We start from the raw sequence: 24507 nt of genomic DNA on the forward strand, positions 1-24507 counted from the left end.
CAAGTTATCCTGTATTATCAGAGACTATCAGTAAAACCGCTTTATTTATTCTACTGGGACTCAGTGATCATTGCACCAGTACCTACACACACCGGCTACACCTTCCTTGGGTTATTTTTCCCTTTCTGTGGGTGGCTGTACCGACAGTCCGGGTGGGTTATCTCCCCACTCTGGACCTCTGTGACAAGAGCCCAGGGGACCCATCACAACCCAGCAGGTCACCGACCATTGGGGAACAATATAGCCAGCCATAACATAAAAGCAGGTGCAACACCCCACCTGTGTGCTGAACTAGCACTGGCGTCACAGCTGTACCATCACTGGCTGAGCTATATTCCAACCACCAGCATAACATCATCACGGCAGTTGGGCACCACAGAGCTGCCTCTACACAGCCATGCCAGAGGCTCTGGGACTTTTCTGCATATTTATGTTTCCTGGGGGCAATGCACCTAGGATTTCACTGTGTTGAGTGCTTTAACTAGCCGCCTAGTAGGGACTGGTCCCGCCTAGCCAGAATCCTACTGCACACCTATGAGGGGTAACACCCCGAAACAGCTGTATGTGGATGGATACCTGGCTTTTGTATTTCCCTTTTCTTATCCTCAGATTCGGAATTATGTTGGATATTATCTGACAGGTCCACTTAATATGGTTGTTTTTGTGGTCTTACAGGACTCATCCTTTTGCTAGGTCCTTCCCCGAAAGGTTATCTGGCTAGTCCCCTGTTTTGAAACTCTCAACTGAGGCTCCTTTGACATTTTTGCATATTCATGCAAGGGACATGACTGTGTAGACTGTCTGTCAACACAATTCTAAAATTTACAATACACTGCACCACAGTGGTAGTGCAGTGTATTGTATTTTTATTATAAATAAGTGCCCTTGATTCCAGACCGCTATACAAGTAATGGGTGTTTGTGTGTGTGTGTGTGGGGGGGGGGGGGGGGGTTGACAAACAGAATATTGCAAAATTAAAACGTGTAACATGAATAAGGTAAATGGCTGACTGGTAAATAAGGATGGAGGACCCTGCATGTGAGTAGAGTTGATCGAACCTCGGGAAATCCTAGGTTCGATCGATCTATTCGTTCGATCTATTACCTAGGCTGAATCACGAAATTCCAGGCTGTACCCGGGCACTCTCCTCCTTCCCAACGGACTGGGAAGGCATCAGCAATCAAATGCGAAAAGTTTGTGAATGTTTGAGTTCGATCGAACCTAGGATTTTACCGAGGTTTGATCAACTCTACCTGTGAGGGCATACAATGTACAAGGTGGGGGAAGAGAGACAGAAGCTAAAAGGCATCCAGTCAAAAGGCATCCAGGGTGCAGCCTAGTTTATATAGATAGGTTTTCAGGTTCCTTTTAAAGGCCTTAAAGGGGTAGTCCACCCAAAAGATTTTTCTTTCAAATCAACTGGTGCCATAAAGTGACAGAGATTTGTAATTCACTTCTATTAAAAAATCTTAAGTCTTCCAGTACTTATTAGCTGCTGTATGTCCAGCAGGAAGTGGTGTTTTCTTTCCTGTCTGACCCAGTGCTCTCTGTTGCCTCCTCTGTCCATGTCAGGAACTGTCCAAAGCAGGAGCAAATCCCCATAGAAAACCCCTCCTGCTCTCCAGACTGGAAATAATACAACTTCCTGTTGGGCATACAGCAGCTGATAAGTACTGGAAGGCTTGAGATTTTTTAATAGAAGTAAATTACAAATCTCTGTCACTTCATGGCAGCAGTTGATTTGAAAGAAAAAAATTTTGGGTGGACTACCCCTTTAATGGTGGATGTGTTGGGGTAGAGAGTATGGGGGAGGCTTGGGAAAAATCTTGGAGGCTATTGTATGAACAAGAGGGGAGCATGTGTGAGGGTTGGTAGCAGGATATCAGATAAGGGATGCATGCAAAGGAGAGGTTATGGATGGCCTTGTATGTCATGGTCAACCATATCAGATGAATTTGTTGGGCAATGGGGAGCCAGTGAAGGGATTGGCAGAGGGGAGTGGCAGAGGCAGATAGAGGGTAAATGTTGATTAGTGGGGCAGCAGGGTTAAAAATAGACTTGAGGGAAGCAAGGGTGTTAGATGGAAGGCCAGAGAGGAGGGTGTTGCAGTAGTCCAAGCAGGAAATAATGAGAGAATGCACCAGCAGTTTTGTGGTGTCGGGGGTGAGAAAAGAGCAGATTTGTGAAATGTTTTTGAGGTGGAGGCGGCAGAAGTCTAGTTAGGGTCTGAAAAAGTGGTAGAATCAAAGGTGACCCAAAGGCAGTGGACTTAGGGGATAGGAGACAGAGTGCAGCCATTGATTGTCATTGAAAGATTAGATGGAGGGGTGGAACAAGATGGGGGAAAGATCATTAGTTTTGTTTTGTCCATGTTGAGTATTAAAAAGTGGGAGGAGAAGAATCCTTGAATCCTGTAACATTGTTACAGGGATCTGAAGATCAGTGGTAATGTACACTAGTGTAGAAGTAAAAAAAATAAATAGTGAAATAAAACATAATAAAATAGCCCATACCCCTACAAACAATAACATTACATTTTATTCCCCATGCAAAATAAACTGTTACATAAAACATAAAAAACCCACAAAAAGCTATACATGCTTGGTATCGCCATGTCCATAACAATTTACCATAATTTATATTTCAGGGAGCACGCTGTCAAAAAATAAATAAATAAAAATAAAAACAGCACCAGAACTTTATATTGTTAATCTGCCTCAGAAAAAAATCATAAAAGAGATCAAAAAGTCATTATATGTAAAACTTGGTGTTATCGATGAGCAAATTTACAGTAAAAGCAAAGTGAAGTGTGTCGCAAGGCTCGGCTGTCTGCTTGTGAGCTTGCTGCCTTTGAACTCTGTGGCGCTCCGCTCAGGGTGCCTGGAAAAGCTGTATCCAATCCTGAGGGAAGCGGCACAGAGTTCAAAGGCAGCAGGGTGGCAAGTCAACAGCTGTGTCTAGGAAAGTGTTTCACTAGTACTGTAAATTCACTCCCTATTTGGTATCAGTGAAAACTATACATCTGAACACCAAACCAGCTCCGCCATGCAAAAGATAAGAATGCTATGGATCTTGCAATTCAGCGACAGTTTTTGTAGTTTCTTTTTTCTCAGAATCGCTAGCATACATTAACGCATCATGGAGTTATAACTAGAGATGAGCGAACCTCGTGCATGCTCGAGTCGATCCGAACCCGAACTTTCGGCATTTGATTAGGGGTGGCTGCTGAACTTGGGTAAAGCCCTAAGGCTATGTGGAAAACTTGGATATAGTCATTGGCTGTATCCATGTTTTCCAGACAACCTTAGAGCTTTATCCAAGTTCAGCAGCCCCAGCTAATCAAATACCGAACGTTCGGGTTCGGATCGACTCGAACCCGAACCCGGTTCGCTCATCTCTAGTCATAACCACATAAAGTAAGACTGGTCAGATTTTGAAAAACATTAGCTTGGTCTATAAGGCCCAAACTAGCTGCAGCATGAAGGGGTTAAAATAAAAGCCCATTTACATTTTAAAGATGGACAGATTTTATATTTTTATATGTAGATCTTTTTAAGGCTATGTTCACACATCATAAAAATGATGGCTGTTATTTTAAAACAAATGATGTTATTCATATAATAAGGCTGTTTTATTGCCATTATATGACGGCCGTCCAATAAAAATGGCTGTCATTTCGAACATAGCCTAACTCTTCAGACCAACCTAGTTTTATAGAGTGCCATGTTTCGTTCTTGTCTCCATAGCATAGCTGTCAATCAGATGGCAACTCCATTTACTTCCATGGCACAGAGGGCAGCGAATTCAGCTTTGCCACAACAAGGGATATTGATTTATCTACTGAAGACATCCAGGATCAGTGGTCAGAAGAATTTGAAAATCAGCCAGCTGGGTAAGCATTTTTCTCGCAAATACAAATGAAAACATTTGATACATGTACACATCAATGGTAGTCATTCCTGTTGTATACATTCATTATGTGGTTTAAGCCTATTCATTTAATATTTTTAATTATTTATTTTATATAAAACTCCATAAGGTACAAGCTCCTACAAACATTGCTGTAAACATATGCTTTATGTCTTGTAAGGATTGTTTTTTTAAAGGGTACCAGTCTTAAAAAAAAACTTTGTAAGAGTGTGGTAAGAATGTATCTCATTTTTTGACTGGCAGGAGAAGTTTGACAAAATTTGTTATTAACTCCTTGCTGCAAAATGACGTTCCCGGAACATCATGTATAGCAGGTAAATCCTGCTGTCCCTGCCTCCCCCCGCTGTCCCTAGTGGCGATCAGGTAGCAGGAGGAGGCTGTGTCACACAGCCTCCTCCCGTTGCCACTGCCCAGAGGGGAGCCGCACCCCCCCTTCCCTAGGCAGTAACCCATAGGCGCTGCGGTCCCACGGTCCCTCCGACCCCCCTTTACCCTCTCTGAGCAGCGCAAGTTATTGCACGGCTCCGGGGGAGATACCATAGCAACCCAGACGCTGCTTAATGTGTCTGGGCTGCTATGGATTATAACGGTAAGGCCCCTGCACTGAGTCAGGGGTCTGATCGTTTGAATGAGCTGTCAGTGTTCTGACAGCTCATTCACTCTTTCATACATTACAGCACTGATCATGTGCTGTAAAAAAGTATAGAGGTACCTGCAAAAGTTACAGTTAAACACACACACAAATACATACATAAATAAATAAACAAACAAATAAGTTTAATAAATAAATAAATTAATTAACTAAATAAATGTAAACAAATAAATAAATATGCACATTCCCCACCCCCTTTATAAATAATCCCCCATGAATAAAATACACATATTTGGTATCGGCCTGTCCATAATGACCCTATCTATTAACACGTTACATTAATTATCGCGCCCGATTACCGCCGTAAAAAAAAAAACAACTAAAAAAGAAAAAAAATTTGTTAATCCCGCCCCCTAAAAAATATAGGAAGAAAACGTCACATGTACCCAAAAGGTGTACCGCTAAAAACGTCAGCTTATGGCTCAAAAAAAAAAAGCCCTCACATAACTCCATTGGTAAAAAAAAATAAAAATATTACTGCTCTTACAATATGCACAAACAGTTTTTATAGTATAAATGCTATAAACTATAACAAAAGTTATATAAAATGGATATCACTGTAATCGTACCGACCTGACGAATAACGATAACATGTCATATGTGACATATAGTAAACAGTGTACAAAAAATGATTAAAAAAAGCTGCTAAATTGTGTTTTTTAATTGTACCACCGCAAGGCCTCTGTGACATGGTATAATGGCTAAAAAAAAAACTGAAATAAAAAAAGGCCCCAAAATTCAACAGGGGATTTCTAGAAACATTGGAATAAGCGCAATAAATATTGAGTTCCATTTCTCAGTTAGTATTTGCTATGTTAGAAGAAAAAAATGGATTAAAATGGAATATCTGCCAAAAAAATTTACATTTTAATTTTCTCCTCCAACCTGCTTTAATTTCTACGAAACACCTAAAGGGTTAATAAACTTATGAAATGTTACTTTGAATACTTTGAGGGGTGCAGTTTTTACAGTGGAGGGATTTATGGGGTAACTAACATACAGGCCCCACAAATTGACTTCAGAACTGAACTGGTCCCTAATAAAATCAGAATTTGAAATTTTCCTGAAAATTTGAAAAATTGCTGCAAAATTTCAAAGCCCTCTAACATCCTAACAAGTAAAAGGACGTTCACCAAATTACGTCACCATAAAGTAGACATGTTGTAGATGTTACAGTAATAATTAGTTCATGTGGCATGACTATCTTTCTTAGAAAAAGAGAATTTTGAATGTAAAGAAACATAAATTTTTCAAGTTTTTGCTCAAATGTGTTTTTTTACAAAAAAACTACTGAATGTGTCAACCAAAGTATACCACTAACATAAGGAGGAATATGCCACGAAAAAAACAATCCCAGAATAACCGCAATAATTAAAAGCATCACAGAGTTATCACTACATAAAGAGAGACAGGTCAGATTTTAAAAAAATAGGCCCGGGCATTAGGGCCAAAACAGGCTGCAGAGGCAAGGGGTCAAAGTATTGTATTGCTCCCCAAAAGTTATTCAAATTACCAATATATACTTATTACGGGAAATGCTTATACAGTGCTTTTTCCCCTGCACTTACTACAGCATCAAGGCTTCACTTCCTGGATAAAATGGTGATGTCACAACCCGATTCCCAGAACTGTGCAAGCTGTGGCTGCTGGAGAGGATGATGGCAGAGGGATGCTCAGTGTCCATCCAGTGCCCTGTGTCCCTCAGTGTCCCCCTGCCATCATCCTTTCCAGCAGCCACAGCTCGCACCGCTCTGGGAGTCGGGTCGTGACATCACCATTTTATCCAGGAAGTGAAGCATTGATGCAGTAATAAGTGCTGGGAAAAAAGCACTTTATAAGCATTTCCCGTAATAAGTGTATATTGATGATTTGTTTAACTTTGGGGGGGGGGGGGGCAATAAAATACTTTAATAAAAAAATTTTGTCGGACTTCTCCTTTAATTTATGCAGCTCTATTATAATCTATGGGGCTGCCTGTATCCTCACTGAAGAGGAGAATGAGTGTGAAGCAGTGTGTGGCAGCATCTATTACGTGGATCGACGAGCAGCAGACCATTACTGACATGATCATGATTTTTCAACTTGTTGAAAGACCACAATAAGCTGACATTGTGCTGAAAGCTGTGGCAGCGACTACCCAGATGATCCTTAGATCATCCGGGCATCCCATTGAAAAGAGCAGCAGTCTGGTGCCACTGCTCCTATTACACGGAACGCCAAGCAGACCATCGCTAACATGATCATGATTTTTTAACTTGTTGAAAGACCACGATCAGCCGACATGCACAATCGTGGTCTATTAACATGACCTGTCAAACGATTATCAAATGAAACGGCTGGTAATCGGCCAAGTACGACTGATAATTGTTTCGTGTAATAGGACCTTATATTTCCTTAGTTGTTTCTGTCGTTATAACTTTCAAAATGTAAATCAACAGTATATGTGAAATGAAGCAAGTTTGCAAAATTCATTCATTATTTATTTTTACTTTTTTTTTTATCATGCTGTAAAACAAAGCTGAACTTACCAGAAATCAAAGTCCAGTCTCCTGAAGGCAGATTTTCTGACTTGTGCTGGTTGAGAAAAAGAGACTAAATTCAGGCCAGTACAGGGAGTCAACGCTCAATGTATCCATCAGTCAAATGACTGCCTTCTCTCTGTGAGCGCTCAAATGACCCAGGAGACACTGGACTTCCTGTGTTTAGACTCTTTGAAAAAACACAGAACACAGTCAGGACACAGGAAGTGTGGTGTTTTCCAAGATAACATGATAAAAAAAAATAATGAATGTAAATTGCAAACTTGCTTTATATCACATCTACTGTTGATTTAGGTTTTAAAGTGGTAACGACAGTGACACTTTAATATATAGTTAACATTTATTTTTTGCAATATAATTATTATTTTTTATCTCAGAGTGAAAACTGTCTTCTAGCTGTGTGCTTTCTACAGTTAACTTTCAAGAAATGTTAACTATAAGAGGAACTGATAAGCTACCTATTTTTTGGTGCATTGTTTTGTACATTGCTGAGATGTTCTAAATTATAATCCTAGGTTATTGTTTGGGTGAGTGGCGAGACATGTACTTCATTTGGAGTAAATGGACCATATGTATAGTCAGTGAACTTAATTGTCTGTCAAGTAAATCAAGCATTTATTTCAACTGTAGTATTCTTGAAGAGCTTCATTTCCCAGTGGGCTATTCCCTTCCTCCACAGAGCGATTTAAATGTCACTTAGAGCTGTGACTTGGAAATTATGTAGTAGTGCTGTGTATAGAGTAGCCCTGGTTGTCATTAACTCATACTTAAATTATATACAGTAGACATGTGAAAGCTCAATAAAAGCTTCAATAATACCTGCAACTCTAGGTCATATGTCAAAAAAGACATTATCTGAGGTTGGCTAAAGAGGACACAATACTACATCTTACAGCACTACTTTACATAAGAAATTATTTTCAATTATCACATATATCTGTTTTCTACCTGGAAAATGTGTAAGAGCCCTTTTCAGTGCTTACCCTTACAGTACTGTAACGCCTGGAGTAGTGGATCCACTGGACCGGCACCAGCGATGGCACAAACCTCACCAGGGAGCGGAGTCTAAGGGGCCGCTGGTTTTCACCAGAGCCCGCCGCAAGGCGGGATGGACTTGCTGCGGCAGGCGACCCCCAGGTCGCTACCCCTGGCTTGGTTGCTGGTGTCGGCAGGCGAGGCGTGGCAGGAGATGGCACAGGCAATGGTCTGCAGGTGAGGGCGCACGTGACAGGCTGGACACGGGAACAGGTGGAGTGACAGGGAAACAGGACTCAGGAACAGGGACTTGGGACCAGGTAACGGACAGGACTCAGGAACAGGGACTTGGGACCAGGTAACGGACAGGACACAGGAACAACAGGGAGCTGGGCCAAACGCTATGGGAAGCATGTAGAGGCTCCAACCCAGGGGACAGGGCATGCTGGGATTTATAGGGGAGTGATTAGGTGCAACTACCAATTAGGAGCGCACTGCCCCTTTAAATCTGAGACAGCCGGCGCGCGCGCGCGCCCTAGGAGGCGGGGACGCGCGCGCCGGCCGGCACAGCGGGAGACAGGAGCGTGGAGAGGTGAGGCGCCCCCCGGGGCCGAGGTGATAGCAGCGCCGGGTCCCCGACTATGGACACCGGCTGCTGCATGGGGCAGGAAGCGGTCGCGGCGGCGGCCCGGAACGCGGGACGCCGCCGCGGCCGTGACAGTACCCCCCCCTTTGGCCTCCCCCTCTTTCTTGCCTGCAGATGGCACAGGAAGCCACAAAGTCTTTGACATCTTGAAACAGACTAGGCCACCAGTAGTGGCGAGAGATCCGTTGGCCGGTCTTACGGACTCCAGGGTGCCCGGCCTCCAACGAGGAATGACCCCACTTCAAAATACCTCTTCGAAGCGCAGGGTGAACATGAGTCTTTCCGGGGGGTACTCTCTGAAGCGAGGAGGTGACGACTGGTGCTAGGCGATCAGGCGGTAAAACATGGCAAGGGACTGTGGGTCTGTGGACGAGGACCTTCTGTAAGTTCTCCCGGTGGTGAGAGGACACGACCTTAGTCTTGGGTACGGAGAGAGGGTACACCTCGGCAGAGAAGGCATCCGCCGAGTCTTGGTCTTCTGCCGGTAGGTCGGGTAGAGGCTTGGCTGGGACAGGAAACGACATAGTACACTTGGTCTGAGGTGACCTGAGACACTGGTTGGAACAGTCCTGACCCCAACTGAGAATCTCCCCGGTTCTCCAGTCCAGTTGAGGGGCATGTTCTTGCAGCCACGGGAGTCCCAGGAGGACCGCGGGGGAAGAATGGGGCAGGACGTAGAAGGATATCTCTTCTTGATGTAAAGGACCCACCTGGAGGACTAAAGGTGCGGTCTGGTAGTACACACGGTCGGTAAGAATTTCGCCTGTGACCGAGGAGATAGACAGGGGCCTGGCTAGTCGGGTCACGGGTAGCCGCCATCTTTGGACCAATATTGCCGCAATAAAACTGCCTGCTGACCCAGAATCGAGGAAGGCAGTAGTCTGATGATTTCGTCCTGAGAGAGTCCGGATGGAAACTGGCATAGACAGACTTGGAATGGTGGCATTCACACCTAGGGACACCTGTCCCACCGGACCTAGGTGCGAGCATTCTCCGGATGTTTGGGGACGTAGGGGACATCCCAGCCGGAAGTGATCGGAACCACCGCAATAGAGACAGAGATTCTGCTCCAGGCGCCGGATTCTTTCATCAGGCGTCAGGTGAGCCCGTTCCACCTGCATAGGAATCTCAGGAGAGGGTTGGGACATCGAAAGGTCAGGATTCTGGAAAACCGGCGCCAGCTGGGGATGGCGACGGGAACGGGTTAGTAAATGTTCATGCCGAACCTCCTCCTCCCTCTCCGAAAAACGAGTATCAACTCGGGTGGCCAGTAGAATGAGTTCGTTCAGGGAGGTAGGCAGGTCTCGGGCAGCGAGCACGTCTCTCACACGACTAGACAGGCCCTTCTTGAAGGTGGCCAATAGGGCGGCCTCGTTCCAGTCCAATTCGGCTGCCAGGGTGCGGAACTGGATGGCGTAGTCACCAACAGAGGAGCTGCCTTGAGAGAGGTTGAGGAGAGCAGTCTCGGCTGAAGAAGCACGGGCAGGTTCCTCAAAGACGGAGCGAAACTCGAATAGGAAGGCCCGGAGATTGGCAGCAACTGGATCATCACGGTCCCACAGTGGCGTGGCCCAGGCCAGGGCTCTACCTTCTAATAGGCTGATGATGAAAGCCACTTTAGAGCGCTCGGTGGAAAACTGACTACTCAAAAGTTCAATGTGCATGGTGCACTGAGTCAAGAATCCTCTGCACAACTTAGAGTCCCCAGAGTACTTGCTTGGGAGGGCCAGTCGGAGTGAAGAAGAAGCGTCAGGAGGTGGTGTGCGCTGGGCAGTAGTCTGCTGCTGTAAGGCGGCAGTGAGTTGCTGGATCTGCTGTGACTGCTTCTGGATTTGTTGCGCCTGCTGAGTGACCACTCTGGCGACATCACGGAGATCAGGCACCTCGCCGGGATCCATGGTTGGAGCCTACTGTAACGCCTGGAGTAGTGGATCCACTGGACCGGCACCAGCGATGGCACAAACCTCACCAGGGAGCGGAGTCTAAGGGGCCGCTGGTTTTCACCAGAGCCCGCCGCAAGGCGGGATGGACTTGCTGCGGCAGGCGACCCCCAGGTCGCTACCCCTGGCTTGGTTGCTGGTGTCGGCAGGCGAGGCGTGGCAGGAGATGGCACAGGCAATGGTCTGCAGGTGAGGGCGCACGTGACAGGCTGGACACGGGAACAGGTGGAGTGACAGGGAAACAGGAACCAGGAACAGGGACTTGGGACCAGGTAACGGACAGGACTCAGGAACAGGGACTTGGGACCAGGTAACGGACAGGACTCAGGAACAGGGACTTGGGACCAGGTAACGGACAGGACACAGGAACAACAGGGAGCTGGGCCAAACGCTATGGGAAGCATGTAGAGGCTCCAACCCAGGGGACAGGGCATGCTGGGATTTATAGGGGAGTGATTAGGTGCAACTACCAATTAGGAGCGCACTGCCCCTTTAAATCTGAGACAGCCGGCGCGCGCGCGCCCTAGGAGGCGGGGACGCGCGCGCCGGCCGGCACAGCGGGAGACAGGAGCGTGGAGAGGTGAGGCGCCCCCCGGGGCCGAGGTGATAGCAGCGCCGGGTCCCCGACTATGGACACCGGCTGCTGCATGGGGCAGGAAGCGGTCGCGGCGGCGGCCCGGAACGCGGGACGCCGCCGCGGCCGTGACAAGTACATGGCAAAAAAATTAAACAATGATGGAAAAATGCAATAAAAAGAAATAGATCATAACATTAATGTCTTTCATATTATAATAGATTTTTAGTTGGTTAGATTGTTGGCAGAAAAAGACCACTGGGTCCATCTAGTCTGCCCTTTTACTATTAGTCAGGTGGAGGAAGAACATGTAACTTAGATTGCTGTCTATTTTAAAGTGTTACTGTCATTTAACTTGCAACTGACATGCTGCTCTGCTACTAAAGATACATATCAGCAGGTTTATATGCATGAATCTGCTCATAGTTTCCCTTTAAGATGTGTATGGCTCTCAGTGCTGAGACCCCTTCAATTGTTAGGGTCCTATTACACCAACAGATTATCTGACAGATTTTTTTAAGCCAAAGCTAGGAATGGATTTGAAGAGAGGAGAAATCTCAGTCTTTTTATGACCTTTTCTATGTGTATAGTCCATTCCTGGCTTTGGTAAAAAAAAAAAAAATCTGTCAGATAATCTGTTGGTGCAATACTGCCCTTAGCCATAGCTAGGTGAAGCATGCGGCCACCGTTATAGTCTATAGAACTTATTTCCTGTAATCAGTCAGATTGATTAAATTGACAGTAATGCTGTAATGAGATATAACCCAATTAGTACTTAAGTAGTCTCAACATGATATAATACCTATGTTAAATGCTATTTGTAACTACTGTTTCTCATATCAGGTATTTCTCAGACCATAATAATGAATTTTAAATAAATAAACAATATGTTAATTAGAAATAAACACCTTGCAACTATGTGCACATGATCTGTATATTTGACCCGTTTGACAAGTAGAGATAAATATACTAGTGTTATTGTCTAGTGCTTTTACTCCCTTAAGGGGTACCTATTATTTAAACTAACTTCTGACATAGCGACATGTCAGAGGTTTGTATTGCTCGGGTTCCGGGTGCGGAGTCCCCTGCCGATCATTAGAATGACAGACACGTGCAGCACCGCTCGCTCTGCCTCTTCATCTCTGTCTTACTGCTCAAGTAGCAGTGCATGGGATTATAATGGATCCCTACGGAATTTTCGATCATTACTGCACCAGAAGTTCCATAGGGATCTATTATAATTCCATCCACCGCTACAGCTCTGGGAGGGTAGGAGTGAACTCTTGTGGTTGGAGGCATAATGCTGCCTGTGGCCTCAAGAGTGATTGGCACAGCACCTGAGAGGCCCTGTTGGCCATCAGGTGCTGCCAGTCAGGCCAGCCCAGGGGGGCTGGTCCATTACCACATCAGGCCCCCTCATGCACCAGTGCCTTTAGCACTGCAGCGCCAGCTGGGGGCCAGAAACTTTCAAGGCTGTCTGCAGATGTCCCTGTCTGCAGATTTGCACTATGTTCATTATGTTGTGGATTCATGATTCCACCAAGAAGTGAGACAGCAGGCAAATGCACTTTAAAGGAAGAACCCCTCCAAAGACAAGATCTGTGATTACAACTTCCTTGTGAATATCGAACTTTTAGCCTAATCACAATCTTAGATGCCTAGCACTTGTGAAGCTCTCTGGGTATGCTGAGAAGAAAACCCCTTAAGTTGTCTGTTCCCCTTCAAATCCCAGAATATCCTGAGAGCTGCAGACAGTATAAGTTTATAGTTTTGCATATAGTAGTTAGAACTCTCTTTGCCCCTCAATATCGTAATTAGGCCTCCTCTGTACATTCATATAGTAGTTAGGTTCCTTTGTGCCTCCATATAGTATAGGTGCCCACTGTACCCCACACATAGTAGTAAGGCCTCACTATGCGCCCATATAGTAGTTAGGTCACTCTGTGCCTCTCTATATTATAGGGGCTCCCTGTGCCCTGCCCTCATATAGTGTTTAGGTCTCCTCTGTGCCCCCATACACTAGTTAGGCCCCTAAGTGCACCCATATTGTAGTCAGGTCCCCCACTCTGCATCCAGATAGAAGTCCACTCTCTGCAGGTAGCCCCCCAGATGGCAGTACCCTATGTAGCTAATCTCCCCCACCCACCAGTAGTAAGCCCCCCATTCCCAGTATGAAGTTTTTCCTATGTAGGCATCCCCCTGTAGGTAATAGGGGGATGCCTACTCTGGTCTACCCCTGAGTTCTTAAAGAATTCAGATCTGTGAGTGCTGCACCCCTGACTGATCTCTATAACCAATCCCTGCTGTTCCTGATGATTGGAGAATGGCCAATGTTGTACAGGCCAGTTATCTTGACATCTGTAGTAGTAATAATGATGATGGAAATGCTTCAAAAAAAGAAAAATCAAGCCTGGCCCCATCACCGAGGGAACGAGATATCGCAGCCAGGCTTTAGTCTAATGGAGGCGCATTACAGAGGGGAGAGAATAACATTACACTGGGGGAGTTGCTTACAGTGGGTCGTGCACATGAAGAATACCAATGCCAAGCACAGAAAACGGGCAGCATTTTAAAAAAAATGGACTGCGCCACCGTGATCCCTGCACCGTTGCCGACAAGGTAGGGGGAAAAAATTCAGTTAGCAAACTGCACATTCGCTATAAGGATCTAAATCTGTGTAGTCTGGAGGATCTAAAGATAATAAAAAAAGAAATACTAAAAGGGCAGACTAGATACAGTAGATGGACCAGGTCATCTTATTATGTTAATAATTTTCTTTGTTTTTAGTTAGCCACCCTTCCCATTAGGCATTTCCCTATAGGTAACCCCCGTGTTAGTTAACTCCTCCTTCTCTTAGATAGTACCCACCATGTAGGCATCCCTTTGTATAATATAAAAAAAAAGGTCATACTCACTCCGCTGCCATGCCGCAGTCCTCTGGTGTCTCCTCTCCCTGCCGTGAAAGATTACAAGTTAGGTCACTATTGCTCTGGAGCACTGAAGCATGGAGCAACCTCTTATGGCCAGAGGCATTATGCTGGCTGCAGCCACAAGAGTGATTAGCAAAGCAGGAAGTCAATGGCTTTTCACTTTATCAATCCCAGTGCCTCATTTAACTGCAAGTACTCATCAGCAGTGCATAAAGTTAAAGGACTACTTGCAGCTTCCAGGCTCCTTTGAGAGCCTACTTAGCCACTCTGTGCTGTGGGTGGCCCAGATACCCACTCTGCCTCAGGGCCCACTTGGAAATTCCATGGTCCCCAGTGAGAGCCTGATTCCATGTGTACTACCTGACCACTAAGCTAACTAGAAATAAAGTATTTTGGTCCCTGACTCTAAAGTAAAAAAAAAGCTCTATAGGCCATTCCCATAGGAGAGGACAACAAGCCTAGGCAAACCGAAGGAAGCATCCTGTTGTACACTCTGTATACCAACTTGGCCAATCCTTGAGCACCAGTAGCCTTTGGAAATAAGTCGACTGGACCTTCTTAAGTAGGGATTTCCTCAACAGAGTCCTAATGTGCCACATTTCCAAACCTTACTGGCAAATTACCTTCAAAACCATATATAGTTAGCCCTATTCAACAAAGGGTTCAACAGTGTGAAATGCATTATCTTTCCATACAGTATCCTTTCTGCTGCACACATATATAGCTACTTGTAGTTGTTATCAATTTGAAAAGCATCTGAATAGTTTGCTATTTCATACTCTGGACACCGCTATTGGCCTTACTTTCTTTTTCTTTTTCTGTATATGCAAACTATTTAATCAGGCTACTTTTTAATCTTCCAGAGGCACAGAAAGTAGAAAGTTGCTTATATACAGAAATCTTAAAATATCTTTTCAGAATTACTCTGAATCTTAGAATCACTTAGATAAGGTAAAGCATCACAAAGTTATTGCCACATAAAGTGGGACAGGTCAGCTACAAAAAATGGGTCTTGGGCATTAAGTTTTAGAGTCCTAAAATTTTGCTGGTCTTTAAGGGGGTTAAACTATCTTGATACAGTACCTCACTTCTTTTTTTAAAACATTGTTTATTTAAGGTTCCATTTTCAAGAGCAGTAGTTACAAGAAAGGAAAAAGTATCGGCAAATAGACAACAAATCAGTTAACCACCGATCAAGTAAACAGTAAAGAAAACAATTATGCGCCTAGAGAAGTAGATGTAGAGCAGGGGTCTAAGGGCTACAACTTGAGGAGATATCAGCTTCTTTGCTGCAGGGATGCATTGGTCACTTTAACCGATAACATAAACACATAAACAGACAGACACAGCAGACACAGGGGAGGGGGGGAAGCCTGGGTGGAGTACCTCACTTCTTAATATATTCTTTCTCCCATATTATTTGTTTACTTGGTGCCAATGTTCTCTTTTTCCTTACAAAAAAACTTTTAAAATTATAACAATTAATATGTAATATTTTTATTTAAAAGTAGCAAAACATAAAGAAATATCGAATTTTGATATAGCTGTAATACTACCGACCCACAGCAAAAAGGTAACATGTTATTTATGAAGCATAGCAAATGGGCAAAATTAATTACATAAGAAAGGCAAAACACAATTGCTATTTTCTTTTTATTTCCTCTAGTTAATCAATAAATTATGTGTACCCTGAAGTAGTATAACTGTAAAGTTGAAAAAAAAAAGCCCTCATAAAGATACATCAACCTACTTGAAGCCAAAACTAGCTGGTCTCTATAAGGTTAAACTAAAATATCTAACGTCAGCATCAGCATTTCCAGCACCCTTTCTAACATAATTGTTTTTTGAGTACTCATTCTTATGCAAATATAATTGTCTAAATAATTGCCATATATATTCTGCACGTTTATTCCCCCACTGTGATGTCTGTCTGTTACCAGGTGGGAAATTTCCGGAGCTGTCATTGGTACTGAATGTGGAACAATAGAATCAGGCTCTTCTCTTGTATTTATGAAAGATGGAGAAAGAAAATTATGTACTCCTTATATGGATACTACTGGTTATGGAAACCTGAGATTTTATTTCATTATGGGTAAGTTAGACAAAAGTTACAATCTTCTGTTTAGATTCTTTTATCTTCTGTTGATCACTCCTTTGCTGTATCAGTACGTATTCCATAAAACATCCAACCTAAAATCATCAAGGAGATACAAAAAAATCATCCTCTTGTCATGCCTGTGCCTGTTTGGACCTCAATGTGGTCCTCATTTTGTATTATAAGGACAAGACTGCGCTCTTAACCATGATTTAGCATTTGAATTCAGTGTTTCATTTGTACCAGTCTGAACACAGCTCATTCCTTCTGCTCTGATAAATTGATTGTCCTCCACACCCATCTCTTTCCTGCTAAGCTTCCTCTGGTCATTGAACAGATATAACCTTTGTTTTGCTTGTAACTGACATCCTACCTTTCCACTGATCCTTTGCTTTGTCAGTCTGTGTTCTGTGTGCCTGGTCCAATCATGGGCTGGACCAGGTCACTGGCCTTCTATAAAGTGTTTGTTTGTCAAGTAGTCTTTGCTCTATATATTGTTATTCTGTTTTCGACTCTTGTACTTCCGACTGCTCTTTTAAATTCTGACTTTTGTATTCTGTACTACATTTGCCCAAAACAACCAATTCTTGGCGTTTTGTCTGTCTTGTCTTTGTTTAATGTTTTACACCTTAAACGCTGGTCTGTGTCCTTCCTGTCCTATTCTTGGTTGTCCAGTGGCAGCCTATCTGACACCTCTCCCCTCCCTTTCAGAAAAAAAAATATACCAAAAACACCATTAAACAAGATTGCTGTAAATGCTGCACACTTTACGGTCATACAGTGGAGACGTTGAAACCTTTCAAGTTACAGTGCACATTGAAAAACACATCTGGTTGGAAGCTTTACAGCTGGTGTGCTCATCCCTTATCATTTATGAGTGTTCCTATCTTTGACATGGTATACATGCTGCCCTAGCATGATAATGCTAGGAGCATCCACTTTTTGCTAAAACTACCTAGGTTGCCTAACCTCTTTAGGATCTGGTGATGTCACATGTAAAAAAGACAAGAATGGTACTTCACTTGAGCATTTAAAATTAAGCTTTTGAAATTAAAAATGTTGTAAATATTGTAAGTGAAAAGTGAATGATTTCCACTTATTATAATATGCAAGTTACACTGCAAAAAATGCACATTACTCAGCAGATAACCTAGCATGATCATTGGCATATTTATATGTTTACGTTATTTTCTGTTGGTTGGATTTTATCTGTAATCTCCTTTGCGTGTAGCTTCACACGTACCGTATCGCAGCTGATTTTCTGCTGCGGATCCACAGCAGATTTGATGGTGCAGATTTGATGCTGAGTTCATTCATTAGGTCAAATCTCTCTGCGATACGGTACGTGTGAAGCTACCCTAAAGGTTTGGAGCAGTTATGTACAGTTAAAAACATATACAATTATCTATATTGCTTTTGTGTTCAGCTACTTTGGTGCCAAATTATTTGAATATGACTTTTTTTTATATATACAATTTGAATTTATTTCATCATCATATCATCATGTCATCATATCATAGGTGGACTTTGCAGCCCAGGAGAATCCCATGAAAATGATGTTGTCCTTTATGCACAGGTTGATGGTAGGAAAGACCATTTTGTAATGGATAAGCTCTCCTATTCATCCTACAAGGTAAATATATAACAAAAGCACCTAGGTAAGACTGGAGGGGAAGATATACTTCAGAAGTTAAATTTTAAGGAGATTTCTGATAAAAATGAAACAAATTGTAGCCTTCAATGGTTATAAAATAACAAAATACACCATGCTCACACATATTCTGCTTTCTATGTCCAACTCCACTGCTTCATACCATCATGTTGCATCTGTTTACTTTCCATGGATGACATTCTCTCTGCTCTGCTGATGACACATGTCATTCTGAACATGTCATCAGCAGAACACAAAGTGGGTCATCCAGAAGAAGCAAATAGGAGTAGCAATGCTGGGCTGCAGCCATTACAGACTGTAGTTTTTTTTATATTGAAAAACTTTTTTAAAGGAGAAGACCAGGGATTTTTAAAATCTGTCAGCTGGCAGGGGCAGGAGAAATATAACCAATCACTACTTACCTCTCCCCATGCCTGCGAAGCACCGCATCACAGGTATTTCCCCCGACTTCCGATGTTGTCAGGACTGAGGGAAAAATACCTGACCCTGGTCCCTGAGCGGTCAATCCAGCAACTGGGTTGTGATGTTTTGGTCAAAGGAGATCTGGACCCTGGCGGGGGCCCCAGGGTGCCAAGCCAGCACTGCAAAGGCACAAGGAGAGGCAAGTAGTGATTGTGTGTTATGTTACCCCCTGCCCTTGATGCCTGACAGATTTAAAAAAATCACTGGACTTCTCCTTTAACTATGCTTCTCACTTATAATAATAAAAGAGCCTATTTACAATCACTACTTGCATTTAATCTTTTGACTAGAGTTTACAATTCAATTTAATTTAAAATGTATTTTTCTTTTAAGACACCATCTTTAGTTTCTACTATTATTAGTCCGGAACTTCAGACTCCTGCCACTAAGTTTTGTCTTAAGCAAAATAGTCACAGAGGACACAACTTAAATGTTTGGGCTGTGGACTTTTTCCATGTGCTTCCTGTTCTGCCTTCAACTGAATCCCACATGATACAGTTTTCTATTAATCTTGGATGTGGAACACATCAACCTGGAAACAGGTAACCTTCCTCTCTATGTATGTGAGTACTGTTGCTAGAGTGGCTGAATATCTGTAGACTTTGTATTAGAGGGAATAAACACAAGTATTTTACTAATTAATCCTGATGGTTTAATAACAGCCTAAAAAACAGCTAAAAGAACTTCCCCCCCCCCCCCCCCCCCCCCAAAAAAAAAAAAAAAAAAAAAGAAACAGATAGAAAGCAAAAAGCATCTTCTTGGAACTTTTTAGGTAAAAAAAAAACACAGCAGAAACAGCCTTTGGGTGGATTCACATGTGGGCCTAAATTAAGCAAGCTGTCTAATGCTGCGTTTACACGTAACGATTATTGTGCGAATTTGCGCGATAACGGTCAAATTCGAACGATAATCGTACGTGTAAACGCAGCGAACGATCGAACGACGCACGATAAATCGTACATCGTGATCTTTCATCAGGTCAGCAAATCGTCGTTCATCGTACGCAAAAAATCCGCACATCGTTCCGTGTGAACAGTCGTTCGCCGATTTAACCAATGTGTGAGATAGGCTTAAACGATCGCAAAACGATCGCAGTGCGAATATCCGTACGATATATCGTACCATCTAAACGCTGATCGTTATAAAAAAAAAATCGTAAATCCGACATCTCTAATCGGGCCAATAATCGTTACGTGTAAACGCAGCATAAAGCTCACACTCTCTAATTTTTCCACAACCTATGATAAAATTAAACTAGAGCTGTGATTGTTGTTTCAGAGAAAAATGATGAAACAGAGGTAAAAATGGGTGGGGGAAGTTTCCATCTTTATTATATTAAAAAAACCTGCATAACATCCCTAATGGCTCGAAGTTTAAATTTAGAACAATATTTAACCATACAGTGAACATCACTGTACATCACCACAATGCCCACATTTTTTACCCTGTCTCCCAAAAATGAAACAAAATGCAAAAACTCCAGCTCATCAATCAAAAGAAAAAGGAGCATTAAAGGGGTATTCCACATGAACATATCTTTTGATATGTTGCTGCCCATGGTGAGACTAACAATTCATTTCATACTTAATATTATCAATTCAGCATCCCTCCCCTAGTTTTGAGCTGCAGCTTTCTGCAGAAGACAAACAACTGTGTGCCATTTTGAGGTGAAAATATGGCCATATTTTGCTAAATTACATCTGTAGATAAAGAGCTTGTTATTTTATGGATAATATTCAATACAATATATGCATTGATGTCCAATTTCCCATTAACTTCAATGGATTGCATTATTATATTTAAAATATGGACGTATTTTGACCTCAAAGTTATGGCTGTAATGTGCCCATTTTTTTTAGGCTGTGTGAACATACTGCTATTTTAAGACTTCTTTATATAATTATATATATATATATTTTTTTATCAGATATTATTATATTAAACATTTTTCAATTTTACAACAAACCCTTCCACCCCTTCCCTCCCACAACTTCCCCCTCCCCCCAACCCTTAGGACTACATGTCCCTTCCCCGTCACATGTTTTAACAAGAAAACACAGTCATCACAAAAATATATCTTGTATAAATATATCAGTACGTTCTGTTACATACCCGATCAACAATTTGCATCTTCCCCAGGCAGGGGACCCCACTCACACACCCCATTCACACCAACATTCTCTCCAGCACATCTACAACATGCAGCACTAATTATAGAAAGTCACTAGAGGCCTCAAGTCCATTAAGGCCTTTTCCGCACGGCATCTACGTTTTGATCAGCCAACAATAGAAAAGCTTCCATAGGGTTACGCTTAATTATATATATATTTACATTCTAATTTATTTTGTTATTTATTTTTTATTTATGTATTTGTTTTATCTGTTAATAGTGTTAGTTTGGAATTTTCAACGAATCATGGCAGGAGCTGGTCCTTGCTGCATTCTGAATGTCTGCCTGAGCTTTGTTCTGGACCTCATCTTCCACACAGCACTATATATTCATCCGATAACTACAGTGGGTAAGAAGAAACTGGAGACTTTATATTTTAAATAACGTCAGCATTGTTAGCCAGCAGCTTTTCTTCCTGGCTTCCATATACACATGCATTTCAGTTCAGCTGAGTATTTATGTATTTTCAATAAGGAGAGGGGAATAAGCAACTTTCAGACAACTTTGTCAGTGGGTTATCTCCCATGGAATCCAGCATGCCTGATCCTTCTTTCCTTCGACAACTGCCATCAGTCTATACCACCCGTATACACATAAGATTGTCATCCCATCCTGTTGAAATTGACATATTTGGTTTACTTGAAATCTATCTGTCAGTGTTACAGGGCAGGGGTGGATCATAATATACCCACATCATCCCACATCATCATCCACTGTGAAGTGGCACTGCAGTACTGCACATCACTAAGGGGCCTGCCAATTTGTCAGACTGCAATAATGTGAGTGATGTGTCAGAGCCAATGAGGCTGTTTGGAGGCCATAGGGGTACATTTAAACCAACCCCCTTACAGGGACTTTTTCTTATAGTGGTCTATGTACAGTATATATTTATATGTATGTTGATTTGTTATGTATAAAAAAAATTTCAAGGCAATTTGTATGATTGCCCCTGAATATATTGTGCATTTTTAAATACAGGCAGAAGGAAAAAAGACAACCTTTACTTTGCAGGGTTTACCTTTCTACTTTGCTGGCATCAATATACAGTGGGATCATAGGCCCATATGTATCAATCTGTGTAAACAAAACCTAGTGTAAATTGAACATATCAGCAAATCACAGCTCAACTTTGGTATCCTAACAAACTCTGGTGAAAAAAAATCTGAGCTGTGGTTGGTTGCTGTGGCAAATTACACCAGCTTTTGTTTCATACAGTTTGATAAATATGAGTTATAGTTAGAGATGAGCAAACCGGGTTTGGGTTCGAGTCGATCCGAACCCGAACGATCGGCATTTGATTAGCTAGGGTTGCTGAACTTGGATAAAGCTCTAAGGTTGTCTGGAAAACATGGATACAGCCAATGACTATATCCATGTATTACACATAGCCTTAGGGCTTTATCCAACTTCAGCAGCCACCGCTAATCAAATGCCGAAAGTTCGGGTTCGGATCGACTCGAGCATGCTCAAGGTTCGCTCATCTCTAGTTATAGTCTATAATTATGTGTATTCTTACTCCTTGTCTCAGATCTGTTTTAATATCATGTGGATTTTGGGACTCCATAGTTTGGCAGATTAACTACTTATAGTTTAAAGAAGTAGTAGTCTTGACACTTTCTTCCAGTTTTCAGTTGCAAACCACTCCTGAACTGCAGACAGGAGAAATTGGTCATGTTTTTCTGACACTTGATAACTCCTTATGCTATGTTCCCACACAGTATTGTCAGTATTTTTCAGCCAAAACCAGGAGTGGATTGAAAAACAGAAACTCTATGTTCACACACTATTAAAATTGGGTGTATGGCCGTCATTTAATGGCAAATAACGTCTGTCATTTCAAAACAACAGCGGTTGTTTTAAAATAACAGCCATTATTTGTCATTAAATGAAGGCCATCCACTCAATTTTAATAGTGTGTGAACATAGCCTTTCTGTTTTTCAATCCACTCCTGGTTTTGGCTGAAAAATACTGACAAAAATACTGAGCAAAAATAATGTTTGGGAACATAGCCCTAACATGTATTCTGTCAAATTACTTAGTCTAATTATGATTTGATTTTGAGGCAGAATTATGAATATAGATATTTATATTACTTAGGTGGAGTAGGATTACAACCCCTCTTCCAAATGCAGCACTTACTAAAGACACAAGACTACGATGGAGACAGAATGGACCCGTTGTTGGGAACATGTGGGCACTTGATAACAGTTAGTATTAATGTATTTTATTAAACATAATATGAAATCCTGGTATTAAAAGGTTGCAGTTATTTTTCACTTGTGCTCTTCAGTACATCGTTGATGGTAAACTGGTCCTCAAGGGATATATTTAAATGTAGGCACCTTAATTTATCTCTTAAATAAAGGGGTGGTCCAAAGCATAACTTTTATAATGTTTTAGGGCAGCTTCACATGTACCGTATCACAGGAGATTTGATGGCACGGATCCGCAGTAACTGAACACACCATCGAATCTGCACCATCAAATCTGCTAAGGATCCTGTATGTGTGAACACACCCTTAATGAGATAAATGCCCAATAAATGAAATGTGTATTCTATTTTTTATTAAACATTTTATGTGGCAATACAAATCAATCAATACTGTTGTGTAATAATAAGATACAAACAGCTCAACAATAATGCAAAAATATGACAAGACATTTGTATTGTTTACTACATACCATATGCCAAAAGAATGTAAAGCAGTATGTGACATGAAATAGCAGAAAAAAATCATGTATTAAAGAAAAGAAGAGAAAAGAGACAAAGTAGGTGGGGATGGGGAGATATGGGTAGGAATGGCACACATTATGTATCAAAAGAATATAAAAGATCTGAATTGTAGGGAAGACTCCCCTCTTCGCCGGAGGTGTTCCAAGCCTCCCCAGGAGTCTGAAGTCCTAAACGAAATACAACTACAGAAGCTAATGCATTAGAGGTAGAAGCACTGGTGAATAGCTTAACAGGATTCAACTTTTCCATACTTTCAAGTATGCCTCATTATGACCATGATCCTCCGCTATTATTTACTACTGATGGCATTATGCCATCAGTCTTCAAGTGTCTGGGTATGACTAGATGTGCGGTCGTCAGGAAGTTCCTCAATACACCCTTTTTAAAAATTGACAAGGGTTCCAGAAGGAGACTCAGCAAGGCTACTTGGAGGGTGTTATCAATGTGCTTCCCAGAGTAAGCGGTGTATACCTGGAAAACCTGATCCCAAAATGTCTTAATTATGGGGCAATCCCACCAAGTGTGAAGGATACTTCCCTCGCCAGAACCACTTTTCCAGCAATCTCCAAAGGCAATGTATGTCAGAGGGACAGTGATACCACATGGATAACATTTGTATGGTTCCTCTTCTTTGCATCCAAGGCCATGGAAAGACCATGCGTAAGACTACAAATGTTTTGTATCTGCTCCTCGCTGAATTTCAAAGACTAAGCTTTCCTGAAGAAAGGGGCTCAGGTATCATTGCAGAGAGATTGCAGTAGGTGCATGGTAGAGGAATCATTTGTCAAAGTCAGGGCCCCCTGAGACACAGTAGCATGGAAGAAGGACTTAAAGAGTCACTGTCGTATTTTTTTATTTTTTTTTGCAGAAATCAATAGTCCAGGCGAATTTAAGAAACTTTGTAATTGGTTTATTAGCCAAATATGCCATTATCTGCATTTAAAAAGCCTTTTCCCAGCCCCCCCCCCTCCTTCTTCCTCTTTTCCATCCACTGCAAAAAATCTGAAAATTGTGACTTGTTGCATAAGTCACACTCTGTCTGTTCCTATAGAGAGGGGAGGGGGGAGGAGGAAGGAGGGAGTTAGCCAGCAGCAGAAAGCTGATAACAGAGGATTACAGGCATGGAGCTGGGTGACAGCTGTAATCAGAGCTCAGAGCAGTCCTGGTGACTGTCAGAGGAGATACA

At 42.4% G+C, this 24507-nt stretch overlaps 1 protein-coding gene across 2 annotated transcripts in view; it reads left to right on the forward strand.

Annotated features, from left to right (window-relative positions):
• Positions 1 to 24507, forward strand: part of RELN (reelin) — a 524687-nt gene that overhangs the window by 306913 nt on the left and 193267 nt on the right. For both annotated transcript variants that reach the window (XM_069977829.1, XM_069977836.1), the window contains exons 11-16: positions 3747 to 3892; positions 16128 to 16279; positions 17803 to 17915; positions 18750 to 18958; positions 20807 to 20935; positions 22685 to 22794. In XM_069977829.1, coding sequence (XP_069833930.1) covers positions 3747 to 3892; positions 16128 to 16279; positions 17803 to 17915; positions 18750 to 18958; positions 20807 to 20935; positions 22685 to 22794 — 859 coding nt within the window. The remainder of the gene's footprint in view (positions 1 to 3746; positions 3893 to 16127; positions 16280 to 17802; positions 17916 to 18749; positions 18959 to 20806; positions 20936 to 22684; positions 22795 to 24507) is intronic.

Source organism: Dendropsophus ebraccatus, chromosome 1 (assembly GCF_027789765.1).
Source record: "Dendropsophus ebraccatus isolate aDenEbr1 chromosome 1, aDenEbr1.pat, whole genome shotgun sequence".
Lineage (NCBI taxonomy): Eukaryota > Metazoa > Chordata > Amphibia > Anura > Hylidae > Dendropsophus > Dendropsophus ebraccatus.